General features: G+C 39.9%; 1 protein-coding gene across 1 annotated transcript in view; it reads right to left on the reverse strand.

Moving 5' to 3' along the window:
• LOC146326518 (uncharacterized) overlaps positions 1 to 23250 on the reverse strand; it is a 49627-nt gene extending 26377 nt beyond the window's left edge. Inside the window, exons 1-3 of the mRNA XM_084718802.1 lie at positions 22526 to 23250; positions 7375 to 7424; positions 1864 to 1949 (exon numbers count right to left, since the gene is read on the reverse strand). Coding sequence (XP_084574928.1) covers positions 1864 to 1949; positions 7375 to 7424; positions 22526 to 22543 — 154 coding nt within the window. The 5' untranslated portion in view covers positions 22544 to 23250. The remainder of the gene's footprint in view (positions 1 to 1863; positions 1950 to 7374; positions 7425 to 22525) is intronic.
• Positions 23251 to 23833: the final 583 nt, after the last annotated feature.

The raw sequence follows: 23833 nt of genomic DNA on the forward strand, positions 1-23833 counted from the left end.
GAGATGGACGTGACTGGCAGACTCCATGATCTGTGGAGTCACGCCTGACGTTCAACTCTCCCACAGGAGTCAAACTGAAATGACTCGCCTTAACTTAGTGCTAATAGTTTGTTTCCTGCAACAAACTACGCATATTATAGACGTTCTATCACATGTCAGAATTAAAAGAGGACGTAGTTCAATCTAAAGCTCAGGCATGAGAGACTGTTTCCAATTTGTTGGACCGTGGACGTGTGATCATGTTCTCTGACCTCCCAAAGCACTTCTTTCGTGTTCCCATTATATCAGTAGCATATGTGCCATCCATCTGTATAGACAGTGTGCATCTCTGTGTGTGCGTGTGTGTGTGTGTGTGTGTGTGTGTGTGTGTGCCTGCATATGAGTGAAAAATGATGATAGCTTTCTCTGTTCTTTAATTTCCTGCCAACAGCAGCAGGGAGATCTTGATTGTTAAAGCCGGCCTGAGCTTCCCTGCTGTACAAAATCTCATTGCTGATAAGATGAAGACGTCCATATACCGCTATTCACCCAATTCTATAGTTTGTTATTCTCATCTTTAGTAAAAACAGCAGTTCCTGAGAAACCATTTTGACTAAAAAAAAATTCTTTCTTTCTTTTGTGGGTGTTTTGCAAAATGTTCACAACTTAGTTCCTGGTCACAGCGTGTAAAGAGATAGTGAGCTATCAAAGAGAGAGGCAAAGACATGATAGGATTCTGGGTATTTAAAATGAACTCCTCCAGTCACTTGATGTTGTCTGGAGCTGCCAAAATAAAAGCCCAAAGAAAGCAGCATTTGCAGAGTTTTACACTTGTTCACTGTCTATTAGTATGCAGACAACTTTCAATCATGATACTGGAATATTTAAACTTTTACTCAAACTAACAAACTTGCATCATGAGCGGATAGATCCACATCTCTGGAAATACTAGTTAATAATTTGGTCTTAGGTGTCGCAAGTTTTCCAATTCAAGCACTACAAACATTCATTTTTGTTCATAAACTTTTGTGAGCTGTTTCATTTTCACAACAAAGATAAACTTTTCATGGCTGTGCTGGAATACCCTTATTAGCCTGCCGCCACCGCAACCCGACCCTGCATAAGTGGAAGAAACTAGATGGATAAATGGATGGATGGCTGTGGTCACACTGGTCAGAGGATTTGTATATATATATATGAATAAAAACCTAGTGAGTACAAAGTTGATCAAGACTCTAATGATTTTCTAAATGAGTAGGTTTCAGTTTCAGCTGACCTCCTAAGTCCCACCCTTTTTCTGCAACCTTCTCCTTTCCTGTTTCCTGTACTCAGATATGCTATGTGCTAGACTCGTCTATGTCGAAAAGAAAAAACATATTTTAAAAAAGATTAAAGGATATTGCTGGGGGACCAGCAATGTGGTCAACCAGCAAATGTTATCTATCTAGCTAGCTAATGATGCATATGTATATATTAGATAGCTAGTTAGTTATTGTTTTGCTAACACTGGCTAACTTAAAATGTGGCTATATGTAATTAAAGGTCCCCCCAGCAACATATTTTTCTTTTCAGCATAGACAAGTCTTTTTAAGTACAGGAAATAAGAAAGGACCAAACAGATTGAGGTTCTGCAGAAAGGGGTGGGATTTAGCAAGGATCAACTCATCATGCAATGTTTAAAAGAAGTGCAGAATGAAATTGACATTTGCATATCTAAACAAATCAATCAAAAAAGCCATGAGACCTGAAAATGGAAAAGGCTAAAACATGTAAAAGGAAAACAATGTTTGATCAGAAGTGTAATTTTGCTCATTATTTCACATACAGAGTGCCATTCTTCACTGAAATCACATCAAACGTTTTAACCTTTAATCAAGTTGTTACCTGAGCACTCTTCCACGGCCTCAGCGGGCTCCTGATTGGCCGTCACATCTGGAGGTCCTGACGCCATGGCAGCGCTGCTGTCACTGCTGTGAGACAGAGAGAGACACTGATGAGCCGAACGGCTCCTCAAAAGAACATCTGTGGAATAATTTAATAACAGCATGAATAACTGGATTGATTTACACTGTTTGCACGATACAGAAGGACACTGTTAAACTCTAAAAAAGGTCAAGGCGAAGGAGGATGTTCATACTTCTCACCAAAAACAATATTGAATCAGAAGCACAAATTAAAGATAGAATAGGTCATGTATTTTAGAAGCATTTTTTTGTTGTAATCAAATAGTCTAATGAAATGAAATGATTGGATGGCCTACCTCCTGCCTGTGCACTCACAGCACATGACTGGAGTTTTCTGGAGATATGCTAAAGCTACTGTGGGCTAGTTGAAGAAAGAGTGGCAGAAGAAGTCGTGTTTATGTGTTTTGGGGGAGTGGCTTTGGAGGGAGCCCTGAAGGAAGAGGATATCTTCAGTTGGATACTTAAAAATCTATCTTACTTGCTTTACCTAATCTGTACAAACAATCAAGAGAACAAATTCTTTGTTTTTGTCAGTAACACAACCTGCACTGCATAATGTTGGAGCCTTATTTATCTTAATCTGCCTCTATGTCCTTATATCATTCATATGCCAGCATGACCACTTGCAATGTGATCAGGCTCGCTGGATTATAATATGATTAAAGTCCCATTTGGGGAGTGTCATGACTTTACTAAAACTGGCTCGGCACGGGCGGGTGGCAAAATCTGAAATCACAGAGGACTGCACAGACAGAACAAGTCCTTTTTGAGGGATTACATAGTCATCTGTAACACACCACTGCCTTTTTAAATCATTCTGAAACCTCCTGGATGAACTCCTAAATACAATAACATTGATGTATTCCTTCATTCATTAAAAGCTGACTATGTGTAGCCTGCCTCAGTACAACAAGTAACATTTTCACATAAATGCATAAAGTGTTGCTAGACATGTTTATAATTTGTCCAGTTGTGTACTTATATCTCTCCAAATCTCCCAAATGGTTCCAACAAAGACAAATCTGTAATTTAATCACGATTATTCAGTGTGCTTCCTGCCAGCTGTTGCTTGCTAGCCGCTAGTTCCTGTGACTAAACTAATCAACTGTTGTCACTGTTTAAAAATGAAGATAATAACTCCCATGATCCCACGCTGCTTCACAGTGTCATCAAACTGGGTCATATTGAGTTTAGACAGCGTTAGTGCTTTTAAACGCACGATATCTTCTGCCGCTAGAGTTCTCTCTCACACTAAAATATTAAGAAGAGACAGCGTGGAATCATGGGAGTTGTTGTCTTCACTTTTAAACAGCCACCATAGCTGATGAAAATCTATCTGGCATGACTCAGACAGAAATCATGTTCACAGATGAGGTTAATTTAGCTTTATTCACGTTATGTTTAGTCACGGCTGCCGACTTCCTTCCTCACCCTCTGATGTATCTCGGGTTTTTCCAGAAGTTATAGCCATCAGCTAACAACGGCTAGAAAGAAATGCATTTTTACAGTGAATAAGTCACAGATTTCTCCATTTTTTAACATTGTTGGAAACATTCAGCATTATGTAAATACACAATTAAACAAAATATAGAACATATCTCTGGCGTTTTTAGATGTTTTGTGATGGAAATGTTACATACTGTAGCTTTAAACTGTTGGAACTAACTTAAATTTGCTAGTAAAACTTTTGTTCCACTCAAAGCTGTTACACTTCAGTCCGACATAAATCTCAAGCCCAGTCCTTCACTGCAGTCCAAACAGTCTCAACAGAAGCATCTCAGCTATGTTTCCAGTGTTCTGCTCCGCTCTGCCATCCACGTCTATCAGCTGAAATGTTCACGTCTTAGCAGCAGCAGATGCCCAGCAACCGCTAACACAAACCCAAACAGACATGAAATCACATTAACTGATATCTTCTTGCTCTCACTGTGCAGCAGCATGTGGGTCACTGTATCAGCGGTGAGTATCGGTTACATTTCAATCTTCTATTAACATTTATATGCAACTGTCACCGCAAATCCCCAGTTCCTTTTTGAGTTTTTAATCACTTGTTTAATTTTATTTCACAGCACCGTTAATGAGCCGTGTCCGGCAGACAGAAGGTTGAAGGCCCTGCGAGAGTTCGACTGCAGCACGTTGAACCCGTTAGCTGCTGTCTCATACAGAGGGGCCATTAATTCAACAAGTTCTACATGACTCCCTCCTCTAGTCTCAAATCTAATTAGTTATGTATGCACTTTATGTACAAGATCTCCTGTGTAGTTTGGCAGGACGCTGAGTACCGATGTGCTTCGCGGGAAATTGATATCTCAGGATAACTATGGCTGTGTCACCATTAATTTGGTTGAGATATTTCCACAGAATCTATGGGCGTCATGAGAACAGGACTGGGGAGGGGAGAGATGGGAATGTTTTCTTAGACCACACTTCATAAAAGTATCTCAGGAGCCTTTTATTTACAACAGATGACAATGAGCTTGAAATCATCCAGCCCCCTAAAACAGCTGTGATGGGCTACTACACAGATGTGCAACAACACATAGAGTGGAAACGGGTGAAAAGAGCAGTGAAACCTGTCTGACTTATTTTTCGCTGGTCTGAGTTGGTCGGTCGATCTGTCAACCACTTTGAAAATATCTCCAGAGGATCAACTGTAATAACTTTGATGATCTTCTGACTTTTCGTTTATCAGTTTATGACTAAATAAATACAAACCTAAGGGCATTCCCATCAGCCTCAGCTGCACTTGTGTTTAGTAAAGCACGTAAGAAAATACTGCTATTATGTTTTGTGAGAAACTTTTTTAAAACTAATTTCTTATGCATATGTTGTTGTGTCCTTTCTACTATGACAGTCGTAGTGTTTAGTGCTAGTCAGTTAAGGTCAGCATACTAATGTAAATGTTAATCTGAGATGGTTACCATGGAAACGATGGTTTACTGTACCGACATGCTGTACCGAAAGCAAATCCTCTGACTCTGGTCATGTGGCGGTGAAGTAATGTTAAGTGAAGTGAGTCTTTTAAGAGGAAACAACAAGCTTTGCATTATGCATGTTCTCAGTCTCCTTTCCTTCAAGATCTCTATGGCAACAGTGATATTTAATAAAAATAAATACATTTTTGAGGAATGCTATTACTAAATTGGTAGAAAATAAATGCAAACTACAGAAAGGTTGAGACAGATAAAAGAATTCCAATATTTGTTTTATAGTTTGTTAAATTAACCATAGATTAACCAAAATGCAGTGGGATGATTATCTGATGTGAGACCTGGTAATATGCCTCTTATGCCACATAACAGATGATCCTGGGATTGAGTCAAACAGCTAAAATAGTCTGTTTAGCTGTGAGCCAACATGCACAAGAAGTTTCTAAAGTGGATAAAATCATAACATCTTCTAAACTTCTATGTCAACAGACCGACGTCCATGACATCTGAGCAAACTCCACCTGCTGATGAATACCATGTATTACTGTTATAGCTGCAGGAAAAGTTAGTGAGGTGATATCTAGTTGGAATACTTTTACAAAATACTATGTAAGTGTGTATTAATATGGTAGAGAAATCATTGTCCTTTTTGGAAAGTTCACCAGACAGCCATGATTTCCATGTTTGCTGCTGGTGTGAACAGGCTGCTCTTTCTCTCAATTAAAGAAGCAGCTGGAGAACTTCTTGTCAACCGTGTTTACAGTAAGTTTGTATTGTAGAAACAGACGGAAAATTCCTGAGAGTTTGTTGACATGCCGAGGGGCTTTCGTCAGGATTACCATTACACAAGCGTTAGCTATGACCATCATCCGAACCCTTGGCAAAGTCATGAGAATCATCATCGCCGCCACCTTTACCTTCCTCATCAAACTGAGTCTGTGATATCACTTCTTTATATCTGTTATATTATTTTAATATTTGCATTATTGCATCATGTGGCCATTAACAAAGACACAGGTTGTTGTTGTTGTTGTTATGAGCTGGACTGATCCATTTCCTGTCTGGTGCCACAGCAAGACACTGCAGCCAAAAGTTCACCACACCACAAGAGCCTTAATAACATCTCTAGGAAACAGACACAGATACAACACAGACAACAATGTAGTATGGTGATATGAACTCAGGAAACAATAAAGTGTCTGGGAGAGGAAGAAAACCAGTTTAAACACCCATTAACACCACCACAGGACGAGGTCTAAATGTTCTATTAATGGGTGAGAAAACTGAACAAACCACAACAGGCGAAGGTCAAAGTATTGATCTTTTAAAATCCACCCTGAGCTAAAAGAAAAATCAACCTGTGTACAAGTCAACATTAATGAGAAGCTTTCTTTTACAATATGACTGCCTGATGATGAGATGCGATTATTAATTGATTATACCATTAATCGCCACCTATTTTACTGTATGCTACAGCTATTTAAAATGATGAGTTCAAATGTGGAAAATAGGCTTATTTTCATTCTTTACAAGATGTAAATCAGTGCTCTGACATCCATGTTTCAAGCTGGGTGTCCCGAGACTCGACAAATATCTGTAAGACACTAACATTTCCTAACAGTTGTATCACCGTTTTCACCACGATTAAAATAATATACTTTTTTCAGCACTTACATAGACATTAATTATGTTTCTGCACTCTTTATAACCCAGTATGAAAACATAAACGATGCGCCACGCAGTTTTTAAGGCTGTTGTTAGTCTTCGTGCCGTAGGCTGTACCATTTGTGGCACTTCGCCTTTAACGTTTCCAGTTTGGGGGTTTGAAAATATGGCCACCCTTCGTTAAGTATGGAGTTGAGACCAGGAGGTGTTTACCTTAAATTAGCACGAAGACTGGAAACAGGACAAAACAGCTATCTTACCTCCGCCTGCTTAGATCTCTAAAGCTTAATTATAACATGGTGTCCCGTTTGTTTGTTTCGTACATACACAAAAATGTAAAAACTACAGATTGTTGTTTCATGAGAAGTTAATATTGCAGCTAATATTTCTTGTCTGGACACAGTACCCAGGAGCCTTTGCTATTCATCTCCTAATCTCACAGTGACAACAAGAGTCCAGAGAGTCATTGCATCTGATCACTGGTCATCAAGAAATGATTACAGCACAAAACTTACTTTAAAACCACAACTCGATTACATTTCTAGACTTTGGACAGAGCCAAGCCATTTCTCCCTGCTTCAAGTCTCAGCTAAGTTTGATTAGCTATACTAAGCTAATTGACTCCTGGCTCTAGCTTCATACATACAGATATGAAAGTGATATCAATCCTCTCATCTTGTTCTTGGCAAGAAAGTGAATAATTAAATTCCCAGATGTCTAACCAGTCCTTTAAGTTGCAAAGCAGTGCATTTCTGATAAGCTGATATAACAACTGTATTTTTTAACTGTGAAGTATTAAGTTGAAGGTCGGATGGTCAGGGGGCAAAATGACTGACCTGCGCCCACTTCCAAAGCCAGCTCCCCACGGTGACATCCTCCGCTTCATCTATGAGAGGGATGGCGGGATGACGGGGGAGGGACAGGGAGGAGGAAAACAAAAAGACAGGCAGAAGAGAGACAGATTTGAAAAGAGCAACAGCAAGACAGGGGAAGAGAATTATAGATGAGAGGATGAGAAGTGGACACTTAAAATAAAGAGCGAGGAGGGGGGTGAAAGACAGCGAGAGCGAAGGGAAACAGTGAGAAAACAGAGAAGACGGGGACAAATACAAGTCAGAGGGAGGGAAGGGGTCAAAGACAGGGGTTGTGGGAAAGAGCAGCATGAAAGGAAAGAAGAGTCAGTTAGATAAACAGACGAATATTAGGAAGAAGAGAAGGACAAAAGAGAAAACAGACTTACAGTAAACACAGAGGCCTTCCAGTGTAAAGCTATGGTGTGCTTTTAAACCAAACATGGAAAGCAGCCTTTAGTGAAATTATATTCTCGCTCGCACATTAAAATAAGCAAACAAATGGCTTGAAAGAGCCTTAACAACAATAAACTCTGAAAAAAAAATATACTGTTGCTCAATTCTGGTGAAATGGTCATATTTTCCAACCAAATTCTCCATTAATGATGACAATTTTGGGGGAATTTTTCCATCCACATTTAAATATTGGGAGACAAACTGGTTTCTGAATAACAGAGTGTAAAATAAATAATACCACAGCAAGTTCCATTAATTAGTTTTGGAAGTTAACACAGACTTTGCACGATTAAATTGTTTGGCTGACTGCAAAAAATTAAAGCACCTATTTGCAATGGTAAATAGTTTGTTGCTGATGTAAACTTCATAAGTTCATAACTTCTAATATAATGGCTGATTAGAAGTGTAGCTTAACTGAGCTCACATAATCCACTATTATTGCAAGCTCAGAGCGAGCTTATATTGATGCAGTTTGACTTTATAGTACTTTGAATCAGCCGTACATCGCTACAAGCTGCAGCACACCGAGTTGCCAGTTGATTAGATGCACCTGTATAATCAAATTTAATCCAATACAGCAGCTCAGTAATAAATCCTGTCTTTGCAGTAAGTAGCTGTTTATTGTTGTGCTTCATACTGAGAGCAGCTTTGCCATGTAGAGATGACAAAATTAGAAATAAGAATTCTTATATTTAAGCAGTACCAGTTTAAATACAGATTGCAATGCAGCCAGAAGCGAGGCTGCAACATCTTCAGTTCACAAAACATCCATTGTTCAGCCCATTGTATGGCCGGACTAATAGGTGATGCTATCGTCATTGACCACTGAGCCAAATGTAGGTTTTAGTAACACTTGTTATTTAAAGTGCAATAATAGTTTTGCAAATTAAGTCAATAAGAATATCCATGACCAAGTTGATGGATTTGAACTTCAGTTGGACCCCAGCTGCTCCTCATACCAGGATGGGTTAAATGCAAAGACTGAATGTGACTGTATAGTTGTACTATGTATGGTTGTATATGTCACCTTACAAGCTGATGAATATACATTTTAAGCAGTGTGTTAACCCTTCTTGCTGCAGCTTCCAGACTGTAGTCGGGAAGCACCAGGGAGACTTTGTTTTCTTCCAGGGCCGAGGTTGATGCTTACTTTCAGGCTCATCTTCGTCACTTTTACACAGAGTCAGCAAGCAACCCACACTGTACATTTACTGTCACTAAACAACGTCACTGCTAACCTTTCCCTCTGCTCTGATTGCCAACAGCTGTCTATCCTGACCGCAGCCACGACACACTCTCTTTGTCTCTCTCTCGCACATTCAACGATATCATCATCCATTTACAATGTGTCACTGTGGACATTGTCATATGCCAATTCAGTAGACATCGTCCAACCCTAGCCCGGCACCAGTCAGCTCCATCTACATCCCAACTACAGTCCAGTATTCTGCAGGCTCACACTATGCATCCTATTGTTAGTAAACAGGTTTCAAGTTGCATTTGTTTACAACAAACCACAACCAACAAACCCTGTTAAATGCAGTCATAAAGTGTTTATAAGAGCTTGTGAGTGGTGACAGTGTGTTCATCCTACAAAGGGCTGCATTATACATATAAATGCATTAAATACTGTAGATCTACTAAAGCTGATTGAGAAGTGCTTGTGATATTTTGTTGTCTTTATATATGTAAATGAGCAGGGCATGGTAGTTTCATGACTGAATAAGCACCCTGGTCACTTTTACCTAAAAGTCACAATGGCAGATCTCACTAGATTGGACCTGGTAACCCTCCCATATCACTTTCAACACAGCACAAGTCTAAAATTAAATGCTCAGATTAACATATAGGCTGCAGCAGTAACAGATATTCATAAATCAGATCAGTCTATAAAAACTATTTGTCGCCCCACAGTATGACTGGGGCAATGCTGTTAAAAAAAACCCTCTTACAACCACAGAAATAGCCTGACCAGCAGGCTCTCCCCATATGACCATTCATGGATTCACTGTGAAAACCAGGGGTCCCTCACACCTATTACAATGATCATTAAGGCTTCAACTGCAAAATAAGTTTTTAAAATCCATCACGGACGCAACTCCTCGCCCTTGCTGTCATAATATTTCACCAGTTATCTCTCTCTATGTCTCACCTCTGTCTGACTAACAAAAAGCCATCACTTTAAAAGATAAATGAAGCAAGAAATAAGTTCTGTGCCTGAAAAGGACTTTGGAAACCGTCTAATAGTTCATACCACATTTTATAGCTGTGTTAACCAAATATGCCGCAAAAACTAAATCACACAGTAAAACATCATTTTGCAGTTTAACACGTTAGAGAGGGTGTGACTCTGTCTTTTCTCATAACATTGAAACTATATTCCAAGAGAACAGCATAACATTTAACAAGCGGGCACTCCCTCTTTACTTTATATTCTCATATACAAGAGCAAGTGACATCGTTTTGTAGATCTGAACTTGTTATTTCAAAAAATGTTAAACCACAACAGCAATCTTGGGGCCCTTAATTACTTATTTTCTTCAGGGCTATTTCAACAGACCAGTTTTACATGACATGCTTTTTTTTCCATCTTGCATTGCTCCATGACAATTTTTCTGGCAGCTGTTTATGAACTTGGTTTTATTTAAGATACTAATCCTTCAGCATTGCATTGCATTTAGTGTAAACACTCCCGGGCACGCCATTAGCTTTATTTGGAAGCTACCAAGTGTGTGTCTGCGCATGAGACACAGAGACAGAGAGATAGAGTGTACTGGACGGGTGTATCAGCTTCGTTACGTAACAATGGATTAGCACGTCGAGGCATTCGGACCAGTAGGGGTCTGCCTTTATTAGACAGATGAAATAACCTCATTAACACCCACATACAGTCAGCATGCACACCGACACGCGCAGAGAGTGAAGATGAACATGTCCATATTTGTTGATGACCTTAAATCTGTCCTAAAATGAGGTTTACATACACAAAAACAAGTTAACACACACCTCACTGCCATGCATCTACATCAGCTGGACACAGTCTTGTCTAGCTGATGTAGATGGAACAGAGTCCAAATCCAGACAACACAAATCCATGAGTGCACTGAACAGTGTCCAGGTCTACACAGTGAAAACAACCCCCATCCAGGAACCCTACTAAATTAACAGTATAGTAGAAAATAGTATAAATTCAGATAAACTTGGGCGGGGGTGGGTAACGAGAGCTGGTACTAAATCAGGACCAGCTGTTGATTGGTCAGTACCAAAATACTGATAAGCCTCTGGACAAATGGTGCTGCTATCAGTGCTAACGTAGCTGGTATTTTCAAATTCTTAACCGTCCTCCAGTCATAGCTAATAGGGCTAAATTTTCAAAAGCATGGGCTTACTTTGCTAAATCTAACGAAGCTGAAGCTACATGGAATATGCTGGCATGTTTCACTGCTAGCAAAGTGACTGCTGCAGCTAACGTAACGTTACGTCCTCAGTGCAGCCTCCTGGCTCCAATACTAATGGGATAGCCAAATGAAAAATGCAATCATTTCTACCTGGTAAAGTCAAGGTGATACTAGTTAGCCAAACTCGTCTTCATGCAGTCTTGCAATGCAGGAGACAACAGCAAAGTGTCACAGGGCTGTCATAACGTTTATTTTGAAGCCCTTTCCTGCAGTGGAGTCCAGCTGGTTGAGGTAGCCATTAGCTAGCACAGCATTAAACGCTAATTGCTAGGTAGCCAAAGTTTGAACCTGCTGTGAGCCATTGCTGATGTTGGAGATGACCACAGCTCTTAACCCAAGTTAAAAGACTGGTGAATCCTTTCATATCTTTTCATGTCATGTCTGTATTTTTTGCATTATATTATAAAAAAAAAACATCAATAAGAGTACTGATAAGTAGATATCAATAAGCAGTATGCTAATGATACCCTTCTCTAAACACAGGAGTGAATGACAGACAGTAGAAACGGACACTGAGCTCCTTTGTCGTGAATGACTGTAACTTGACTTTGTCCACGGGGTTCTTGTCCTTCTGACGTAAAGCAAATCTAATCTAGTTCAGCCTTAATCCTTCAATGGAACCAGTGTTAACAGACTCATTGCACCACAAGCTAACGCTGCTGACTAATTGGCTCCTGTCAGCACAGACATGCAGTTGTCTAACATAATGTCTGACTGCAACAACTAAAAAAAAAATCATACCAACATCAATGGGACAGTACAGGTTGTACTGTAATATTGTTAATAAACCCCTTCATGATTCTAAATTGAGCTTTTGCATATGGATCATCTTGTCTATCTGAAAGGGATAATCTATTCTAGTAAAGCTTCTATAGCTGGTCCCATATTGGACTTTGAGCTTTCACAACACAAATCCACACCACTCCAGTCTTAATCCTTCTGTACCACCAGCACTAAACTGGGCTAATATGGACCTGATTACATTACTACAGCAATTAGGGACCACAGAGTAAGAGATTTACAATGAATCAGCAGCAGAGACAGAGCCTAAGAGCTTACAGACGCACAAATGTACTCTGTACCGCGGCTTTTAATGGAGATATTTTGACATTGTTGATTAAATAAGCGCTGAAATCTGACGTCCAGTTTCAGTGCCTCTAATTGCGACTCGTTCAAGGAATCTTGTAATGCGTTCTCTCTTAGATAACATGATTAAATTACAGTACTGATTTGCCATTAGGCCGAACAGAACAAACCTTAGCTGTGTGGCTGTACATGGTAAAAGCAGAGCTAAACCTCAGTCATGTGAGAGCTGTTAGAGCAGAATGAGTCAACACTGTTCATGAATGAAATTCTACTTTCTGTCGTCCAAGAACAAGCCATCGCCTGATGTCAGGCTGCTCATTCACATACTACAACCCTGATTCCCAAAAAGTTGGGACACTATTTAAAACATAAATAAAAACAGACTGGGATAATTTGCTAATCATATTCGATTCGATTTTAATATTTTACCTGATCAATTTCACTGAATTTTGTGCTTAGTCTTATTTCGATGCCAGCAAAATCTGTCAAACAAGTTGGGACAGAGAGAGCGAAAGACTATGAAATTGTAGCCTGTAATAGAATCTCTCATCATCTTCAATGGGTGCAGACAAAAATGCCCCTGCAAATTTGACAGACCTACACCGAATCAGAGTACAGCTTTGGTGAACGCTGCAAAATTGCAGCACGCATTTGAGCCTGTGTGACCGTACCATCACGCTGGGTTTTGCTTGGCCTGTTTTTAAGCAGTAAAAAATGATGGCCTTGTCACAGACTTTCTCAAATTACAACTTAACAGTACACTAAAATCAGTGTCTGAAAAGATTTGAGGTGAGAAATAGGGCAATGCAGTAACAGAATCTTGACTCATATTCGATCAGAACTGCTCAGTTTGACAGTTTCGTAAGCCTGGCGCATTGCACATTGCTAAATGTGTGCCTTTTCAAATCTGGACAGGCGATGCTCCTCCATCAGTCATCGTATCAGTTCCGCCCCTTATTGGCTTGACCAGATCCAGGACAGATGGGAATCTCTCTGAATAAGAGGGTGACCTCATATCTGCCAGAGCAACTGAAACATCAGTTCGCAGATTTGTCTGTTTCCCAGGTTATGGAATGCTCCAAAAACACCTGTTTGGAACAATCCACAGGTAAACAGGTTAACTGGTAACTGGTGAAGGCATCATGATTTGATTTGAAAAGCTCACTTGTTATCAAGCACAAATCGGGCGAGGTTCACCTCTTTGTGAAACACATAATTGTATAGCAGATACTGCTACATGAGATCAGGAACTTAGAATCAGGGTATCAATGTGGGTTCTAAATGCTCTGCAGAATCTAGTTTGTGCTTTTAGCCCTGAGAACAACACACACAAAAACCCTAACAGGATCAGGATGTTTGAGGCGATGATCACTGTGATGGTTGTTTGGTGTTCCCCTGTGTGGGATGGACTAATCCTTGACTGTTAAAGCTATAATATTCCGTCTCTTATTTCAGTAGGACAGATCACCATCAATATATCACTGTGAAGATCCATGTGGGAAAAAGACCAGTCAAAGACCTATTTCTAGGTGCTTGGACAGAGAACTCAAGAATCTGTTCCCCATGTTTGAGGCACAAAAACAAGTCCTTAACTTGACTCCCAGATGAGAGGTTGAGCGGAGGGAGCGCAGATGAATTGGCCACAGTAATATGATGTTAGTGGATCTATGACGAGCCACAAGCCTTCAATTTCCACAGACAGAAAGAGGGAGATGCAGAAAGGAATCGAGAAAGAATTGCGAGGGAGTAGAAGGATTTTTCCAGTCAGCTGAAATGATAAACTTGGCTGAGCCACCAAGTACAGATATAGCCACAGACGGACATGTTGTATGTTCAGTCATAAGCAGCGTGCATGTCTGCTTCAAAGTGTGTACAAAACATAAAGCACAGTATGTTCCTCATGCAATGTGGAAGTATGTGGAGGTATTTCTGGCATGCCTTTATCTTATGTTTCAAACAAGCTGAGGTTCTTGTTGACAAGCTGGAATAAATGTGCATAATAATCATACTAGGATTACCACACTAATGCCATCAACTCTGACAAGAGTAATATGCTGAAGTTCTACACAGAACTCCTTCATTAGCAAACCCCTTTGCTTTAAATGAGGCACAATCATCCACATTAAAAATGGACCAAAGATGTTGTGAGAACAGCTGGAATGAACTGCAATCAGCCTGTTGGCAAAAAAAGATTGATGGCTGCGGCAGATCTGTTGCATCGCATCGAATTTGCACTCACTAAATGCTGTTGGTTATTTGCAGATGGACTTAGAGAACATTAACTAGCAAACCTAGCTGCAGTTTCTGACAAATTTAATGATCAGAATTAAATGAATAACCTTTTTAAAAGAGGAATGCTGCCTTTTTTCTATGATAAAATGCAGAGCAGGAATATCACGGTGGCCATGATGACCATGGCCACTGTTTCCCCTCACTTTGGCCTCATGCCCCTCAAAAAAATATATGTCCTGCAGCCACAGTGGCCTTGATGCCCTGCCCGCACTGCCCCAGCTGATTTAGCCATTTTGTCCTCTGCCTCTGTTCAATACGGTTTTTAGTCACCAGTGAATTTTGTTGAAATTGTGATTGGGAAATCAAGTGTAACACTGCGCATGTAACAATTGGTAGGTTAGATTTCCAGACTGGTATGACCTGCTGGGAAACTGGGCTCTTTAAGTATTACAGTGAAACCAAGATAAGTACTCATGTGAGCCCGAGAGAGGATGCATTCGAAAATAGAAATAAAAGTTTATATGATATACAATTTCTGAGTCTACAATTCTGTGGTCTACACTGGAGACTGGAGACTCTGATAACAGTGACAAACAGCTAGATATGCATTATATATGCTTACCTTTCACTGCACTGTCAATGCACTGTCTATTCCTGAGCTGAACAAGTAACACAAGTTGTTACATACCTCAGATGCTAGTTTGGCATCCTTGTCTACCGCAAAGATGTATGACTTATTCAAGTATTTTGAGATTGGCACTTCTTCACATCTAACTCTCAGCAAGAAAGTGAGTACCAGCACCACTATCATGTATGTAAATATAAAGCTATAGCCAACAGGTCGGGTTGCCACTTGTCCTGCATAATACAGGATTGTCCCTCATTTTAAAATAACATGCACTGTCCCTTATTGAGTCAACACAGGATGTAATTTGTTCCTTATTTTCATGCACACCCTACTCTAATGTATAACAGTACATTTCACATACTTTGGAATGACATGAGAAATAATAAAACCAAATCAGTTTCATGAGATACAGTGGAGAAGTATTAAATCAGACTGACAGTCACTCCTTGTCATTGTCGCCCTGGTTATGAAGACTCAGATGTGCAACCTCACGTCCACCTGTAAAAAGAGACGAGATGCCCAAATAGAAATCTAAACAGCAGACAGACCACAAGTAGATCCGTTCTGTCAGAGGAAATGAGTGCAGACCAAGCATTTTGCCCAATGTCTATGATCTGATGTTTGAATCCTTTCTGAAACTGACTCTGAAATTGATGCATAAACTGCACAAAGACCCCCCTGCTTGATTTGTGTCCCCGTGCCTGGGTTTGCTGGCAAGGTGTCCCTTATTTTTTCCATATTTAACCACCTGCCAACAGGTGGTTAGCTTAGATTAGGACACAGATTGGAAGCATGGGAAAACAGCTAGCCTGGCTTTGTCCAAAGCACCTGAAACTCACTCATTTGCATGTTATGTCTTGTTGATTTAATCTGTCCAACAATCATAACTTAAAATAAGTTTGAATTGTGTTATGGAATTTCATGCTGGAACCATTTCTTGGCTGGGCCTCTGACTTCTGATGTTGTAAGAAATCACTAAGCTTGTTAGGTAAGTTAAGCTATCAACCTGCTGGATCTAGCAACACGCTCTGTGTAGAGACATGACAGTGGAATCAATATTCTCATTTAACTCTTTGCAAAAAAAAAAAAAAAAAAACCCAACAAGTAAGTGTATTTTCTGAAATATAACTACCTCTTTAAGAAGCCAGACATAGTGATTCAAACTTGGTCATCAATTTACACGGTAGACAAAGAAATGTAGTTCCGTGATGTGGTTTATTCTGTGGAGGACTATTGACCGCTGTACAAGGTTCAGTCTGCCTGTTTCCTTCTGCCATCTTGTCACATGTCTCTCTGCGTGCTATCTAATAAAACATTAATGCGGAACATCACATAAAAAAAGGCAGCATCCTCACAGGATAAATGTCTTTCACTCTCCCATTACTCTATCCCCCAGATGTTGAAAAGCTTTAACAAGAGTTTTGTTATTGTCTAACCCATTTCCATAACTTGAAGGAGCTCAATTTGAGCCAAAGAGCCATAAAAGGACATGAGAAATATATAAAGAATGTGTCCAGATAACACAGCTCTACACCAACACTTCTTCATTCCCTCCTCCTCTCTTTCTCTTCATTCTTTTTCCTTCCTGTCTTATTATCTCACCATCCCTCATCTCTCTTTCTTTGTCTGGTCCTCTGACTCTTGTCCAACCACACATACCTAACTGGGAACACGGCCTTTATAACCGTGGTATTTCCTCTTGACCCATTCAACTATTCAAAGCCTGCATGGTCAGCAGGAGACGGTGACTGCCAAGGAAATTATTCATTAAATTCCCGTCCTGAACTCTAAAGAATGTCATTGTTACTTTGACTTTCCCATGCCTTAAAATGCAAAAAAAAAAAAATCCGTACTCACTAGTATTACTTGAATTTCTTTTAGGGTGTAGTAAAGGTGTGGAAAAGGATAATATAACATGAGCGACAGGCTATTAAAAACACAGTGAAGAGTGCAGTAGAGCGCTGACAGGTAACAAAGGGAGACAGAGACATGCTACAAAGGTCCCCAGCTGGACTAGAACTGGGGACATCGCAATTACATGGTCAGTGACCAAAACTCGAGTGTGTTGTTTTTAATAACTGCAGGGATCAGAATGGATTACACTGCTTATACCATGGAGTCAAAGTTCCTACAGCAGACCTACATAAAAACAGCTTCTGCTAAAAAAATAAATAAATTAAATAAATTATGATCTTATCTATATTATTGAAATGTTCCCATCAACAATCTGTCTATTGACAGAGAATGAGGACAGTTCTGTGTTATTCACGTGTGCAGAAGGCAACCAGCAGGAATTTCATAAAGTTCATGCTAGTTACTTCTTACAAACGCTTGTGTGAGAGGGACCTTCTGTGCTTTCAACACATGCTGCCATTTAGTGTTTTGGGACATTCACAGCTCTTGTCTCACTACCTGTGGTGCTAACTCAGCTAGCATTACCTATGCTACCAGCTGCCATTACTCACTGGACTATATGTCACATTAGCTGGTCGGAGCTGACGCCGACAAGCTAAGACTATAGACAGCATGACAAATAGTGGACTGAGCCTCTGTGATGTCACCCATAGGTTTGTGAAGAGCCATTGTGAAACTCACAGCATGGTGGCTGTGTGCAGCGCCTGACTCAGCTAACTCCCAGCTAATCCAAAAATGGACAAAAAGGTGGAGCGTGAATGGAGCTAGCAGTTAGCAGCTAGCCATCTGTGACGGTGTAATATAATTTAAATGGGTGAGTTCTATAAAAATTCACCCCCGTACAGCAGTCATGAACTGCGAAATTAGCTATAGAAACCAAAAATGTTTTTATACCAGGCTGTAAACATGTTTATTTCGGCTCTAAAGTTGGATGTTTCGCTTTTGTGGCCAGCCTCAAATGACCATTCAAGCAAATACAGTTTTTTGCACTTCCACATTGGCTTCATTTTTCAGCTGCAGAGGTTGGTGCATGGCTGAGACATACAGGCTTGTGGCAAGCAAATTTACCTATAAAGTAATTTCACGTCTAAATATAGAAAATGTCCATGTTCAAGCTATGAAGATGTAGGAGCAGCTGGTTAAAATGATCTCTAATCTATATATGTCTGAGACTTTGGTGCTTGAAAAATGTGACTTACTGGGATCTGACAACAAAAAGTGAGCAATATCACTGGTTATATCTTCTTCCAGTGCTGGTAAAGTAAAATGACAATCTGTAGGAATCAGTTATAAAATGTGGTTTGATTTGAGTCCAATGCGTGCTAAATCTATGTGGACTATATAAACCTGCAATTATAAAGAGGAAATAAACAAAACTCCACACTATAACTAAGAGTGTTGCATGCAACTACGACACACCGTGACTGAAACAAACCAGAGACTGCATGTAAAGAAATTCCCAGATAAACTAGAAAAGAGAGCTTAGCTTCTTAGTCCAGCATGCCTGACTGTATTAATCCAGACCAGTACTGTAGTAAACCAGCAGAAACAAAATAAACTAACATAGTGAGTTATTGGCCACAACCAAGGTTTTATAACTGGAAGAGTTGTGACACAATCCAGGATAAAGTAGTCAAAGCATGAGTAGTTTCACAAAGCCTCACAAAGAATTTGTTGTGATCGTCATCCCTTGTTTGCTGCTGATACCACAGTGCTTGATTAGTTTACATGTACTCAGAGTGCCGTCCAAAGTTCATTTTGCAATCAAAAATCACACCTCTGACCCTTTTTCCCTTTATTTTTAAACTAGAAAGGACCTGAATGAACTCTGAAAGAGTGTTAAACCAAGCTGAAATTCTTGGTCAGCTTCAGATTTTAAATTATTGTTCAAAATGCCATTATTGTCCAAAAAGCTCCAAAAAGTTTTTATGCTTGAGGTTTGGTCAAGATTTAGAATCCGTTCTTTTGGTTTGGGGTTTCTCTTGTCTTCCAGCTGCCCTTCCTTTGCCTCTCCTCCGTCTCCTCTCTTCCCCTCCTGTTTGAGATGGGGCTGTGCTCTTAGCAACAAGCCTTACATGGACTCAAGACAGAAACTGACCAAACACTCTCATCAGTCACTCTGCACAGTCTACATTCATTTACAGCTGCATCACCATTCCTGCTGAACAAACTCAACCTACTGTGGTTACATAATGACTGCTGGACCAGGAAACACAGGGAGAGATGGGGCCTGCATGGTGAGAAAGTGAGAACACACACTTGTTGTCAGCTTTAAGAATCCTGTCTCCTATCACCGCTGGGCTGAATCTGAAGCTGCCTGATTTTTGCCAAATCGCTTTTAGTCTCTTTCCATGCTCGTGCAGCACTTATGGAGTGAAAACGGGGTCAGATTTACCACTCAAAATAGTTCTTGATTAATCGGTAGATTAAAGATCTGTGTAGTCTGTGTGTATCAAAGTGTCAGCAGCAAATGAGCAGCCAAACTTTCGGTGCAGTGCAAAAAAAAAAAAGGAAAAGTGCTGGTGGCTGCACTCAGAGCAGAGGAATTAAATTTTGGCAGTGAAGTTGTCTAGTGGCAGTAAACACACAGTAGGAGCAGGAGTTGAAGAAGTTCCCTTACGTTGCTTCCCAGCTGCTGTTTAAGTGAAGAGAGCCTATGGGATTACAAACCAACGCAGAGCGAGCTGCTCTCTGGCTGTGGAACACATTCTGCTCCACAGTTACATAAATGTGGATAAAAATACGTTTTCAGTGCTTTTTTAGTGGGCATCAATTTGCGTTTATACACGCATTGTCAGAAAAACAGACTTGAAGTCCTGGGACGTGAGACGAACAGAACGTAAAGACAAAACTTGCTTACAGTCAAGAAAAGAGGTAAGAAAAGCTATTTTTTGTAGCCTCCCTGCTATTTCATTTAGTAAAATCCACACAGTAGGAAATAACTATGTAGCTTACAACCTTTCAAAATAATTTTGTGAGCTAACGTGCCCCTTGGTCTTGGACGTAGCCTAATGTTACATTAGCATTGTGACTATTAAGTCAGTAAGCCAGGTATGCTAACATTTGCAGCTTAAATTACAGCAAATAAACAAACTGTCCCAATCAGTTTTTCAACCAGCGTTTTTTTCTTGAGTTTTTGGTTTTGAAAAGGCAAAATGAAAGACATCACCCTCCAGACTGTACCATGTATGGTTCTTAGTAGACCACTAGCTGAGAGAAATAAAGTATGACAGGCCGCTGTTAGTAACACATTTTGATTTTATTCTTGAAAATATAACAGAGAAACATATTTTTTGCCTGCCAACAGGACTTTAACCACTTGAATCATGTAACCGACTTCCTGTGTTGAAAATACGACTTCATTAGCTCAATTTGAAGGCACCATCAGTCTTGAATTTGTCCGTGTATTGACAGTTAGAAGTAAGAAGTAATTCGATTAATCTTGGTTGCAGTGAACCAACTCCAGGAGGCCACAACTGTGGTTCTTTTGTTGCATCTCTGTCTTGCAGCTCATCCCCTCTCCTAATTCACTTTCTTTCTCTCTGTCACACACGCACAAACAAAATGTTTGTCTAAGTCAACTCTGCTGAGTGGGCCATAAAAGCTTGTATTGTTGTCATGTCATGAGACTGAAAGGCCCAAGACAAAGAAAGTAGAAGGGGGTATCAGCGCGCCCAACACCACATCTCCACAGCTCCGGTACAAAAAAAGATACTTTACTGTAGTCAAAAAGCTAAAGGCACTCATTATCCCAAACCCTCTGTGGTCCAATCACACTGCCAAGCCCAGAGGCCTATATATAGCCAATTGAGGACTTCCATCAGCTATAAAAGAAAACATGCACTCAGATTTAAATGAGGAAAGACAAGTATCAAGCCGTCAGTGGAACAACAACACGGCTTCATCCTGCATCAAAAGACAATTTACAGTGTTCATCTTCTTGATTCTCTTCCACGAAAACCAAAACAAAAGCAATTATAATTCCGGGATGTTATGACTATTCATTTACTTCCAGTGTAAAATCAGTCCCTTCAGTCAATCAGCTCTGAGTCATACAGCGGACTGTCAGCGCCAAGCCATCAATTGTCTCAATAAACAAAAGAGAAACAAAAGTTCGATTAAACCGCTGAAACGAAAGACAGAGTCGACTCTGGGAAAATCCCCAACATGCAAATTGAAATCAGCGCACTCTAAGAAAAGATTTGTAATTTCTGTCAGCGTTTGGATTTGTATCGTGGTCAGCATGTTTTGCATGCGGCCAATTGTGAAATAAGTACTTCCAGTAGCAGAGTGACTGTTAACACATGTTGTGTTGCTGCAAGTACGCTATGGCCCCTATTAACATATAATTATATGTTGAAAATGATACATCTGTTTAAATAACACCCCCGTCCTGTGACACAGAGACCTGAAGATCACGTTCATGATGATGAACAGTTTGATGAAGCAATGCACAGTAGATGAGTAATATTATGTTGCCAGGTGTGATGCCAAAACAAGATTTTGCAAGATATCTAAAGTGTGATTTTGTAATACACAGGGCTGGGCATTGTTTTTTCTTTTTCCTTTCCTGGTTTTAAAGCCTGTGTTTCACTAAAAGTGATGTGATTTTAAGAACTCACCTGTTTTATCTGTTTAATTATTTCCTTTTACCCACTTAGTCATTATATCCACATTATTTATGATTATCTTATTGTGTTAATATTTTGTGGAAGCTCCAATAGTCAAATATCACAATAAAAAAATGTCTCAGTACCACACTGGACTGTGGCGAACTCTACCGCTATATTACATGGTTAATTATTTTATTTTACTATTTTTGTTTCATTTAATAAAAGGACTGCTACTGACTGCTGCATAGTATTTGTTTTGCAATTGTACATACATAATTTGACAATTCAAGATAATTTATGCCATTTTTTTTGCACATGCTTAGGTTATAGCTGGATACTTTTATTTTATTTTATTGGGCCTTAAGAAGGAAATCAGACGCACTTCAAGTTAAACAGAAAAATGAATATTATACAAACAAAAAATGCTGTTAATACCAGATTTATTATTTAATAAAGGATAAGTTGTCATGTCATAATAACTCTTGTATCATGGACTTTTTACTATCTTACTTTGATTTTAGGTTTTGCTACACCACTGTTTGTCACAGAATATCAATATATTTGGTCAACAATATTGTGATATTTGATTTTGTCTGTATTGCCCAGCCCTAACTGTGGATATATTTTGAGTAAGTTACTGCTGGTTGGCAAAAAAAACGGTGAGTATCCCAATATAATTTCATTATAATCATTTACCTGTAATAATTGCAATTAAAAATACAATGGGATTGTTACAAAAATAAACTTACTTCCTGCTCTTGAAGCATCCATACATCCCAGCCATGTTGGAAAACTGAAGTGAAGCAAAAGCTTGAAGGTTCTCTCTCAAGACAAAATACTTTTTCCTCCCTCTTTTGCAAAATAAACAATCTTTTCCCTGGTTTGTCCAAGAATAAAATAGAAAACCCTCAAATCCAACACCCTGCGGTGCTGTCCCACATCAGACTCCCTTTTCTTCCCGAACGATGAAGACGTCTCCCTCTCTGCAACAGAGGAGATGCCGCTCCACAACAGAAGGTCGCCCTCTCTTCCAAGTCAAACCATCTTCTGAGGTTCCTCCCCCTTTTGAGCTCCACTGAAGTCAAATTTCATACAGAGCTCCCTTCTTCAGAATTTGGCAGCAGAGGAGGCACAACAGCAAAGCCAGTCTTAACCACGACAGTCCTCACATACAACAGCAGCCAGAGTGGGACTATAAGAGGATCACAATATCACAGAAAAAGCACCGAATTATGAGAACAAAGTTTAAAAGACGGGATTCTCCTTTTCAAATGGATTTTGAGCGTCTTCAGAAACAGGAAAAAGGCTGTTCCTACAGAAACACGTCTGTCAGAGGAAGTATAGTAAAAATAATCCTTGGAATAGTACAATACAGCAGTGAGCTAGAAGGAAAACAATTGACTGAATGACTGAGTGAGTGGCTGCTGCATGCCTCACTCCTCTCCTCCTGGTCTCCACGACTGGTAATGCACCAGAGGGAGGGCTGGAGGAGGGAGGAGGATGAAGAGGGAGGAGTGAGGGAGGAGGCAAGTGTGAACAAGAGACTGCCCCCCGTGACCTTCTCCTCTTTTTTTTTTCTGTCTCTACTGTTTAGGTTTCTTACAAAATTCTTGCACAAATTCTTTTTTAAACTGACCAATGCCAGGACTTTATTTCTCAGAGGAATATGTGGGTTTAAACAGGCGCATTAAAGGAAAAATTCAACACTTTTTATGTGGATGTCCAGACAGTGTTGATAGTAGTCAATGAAAAGTAGTGTCGCTGAAAATGTAGTCAAGTTGAAGCAATAAATTCTTGAGTGTGCGCTGTGTTCACAGAGATATCTGTTGTTCTTCCAGTGATGTCATTGGTGTCCACATTGGTGGCAACATATCTGTGGGCATCAGACAACTAGTGAGCAATGCATTCTGGTAACTGTAGGCACTGCCAGCACGGATTCACGAGCAGGAGAGCTTTTCTGTCAATATAACACACACTGAGGAATTTCTTGCTTCAATAGATCACATTTACCATCAACACTGATTGGACATCAACATACAGAGACCTCCCTTTAGTTG

Source organism: Lutjanus erythropterus, chromosome 5 (assembly GCF_056507025.1).
Source record: "Lutjanus erythropterus isolate fLutEry1 chromosome 5, fLutEry1.hap2, whole genome shotgun sequence".
NCBI classification, from domain to species: Eukaryota; Metazoa; Chordata; class Actinopteri; order Lutjaniformes; family Lutjanidae; genus Lutjanus; species Lutjanus erythropterus.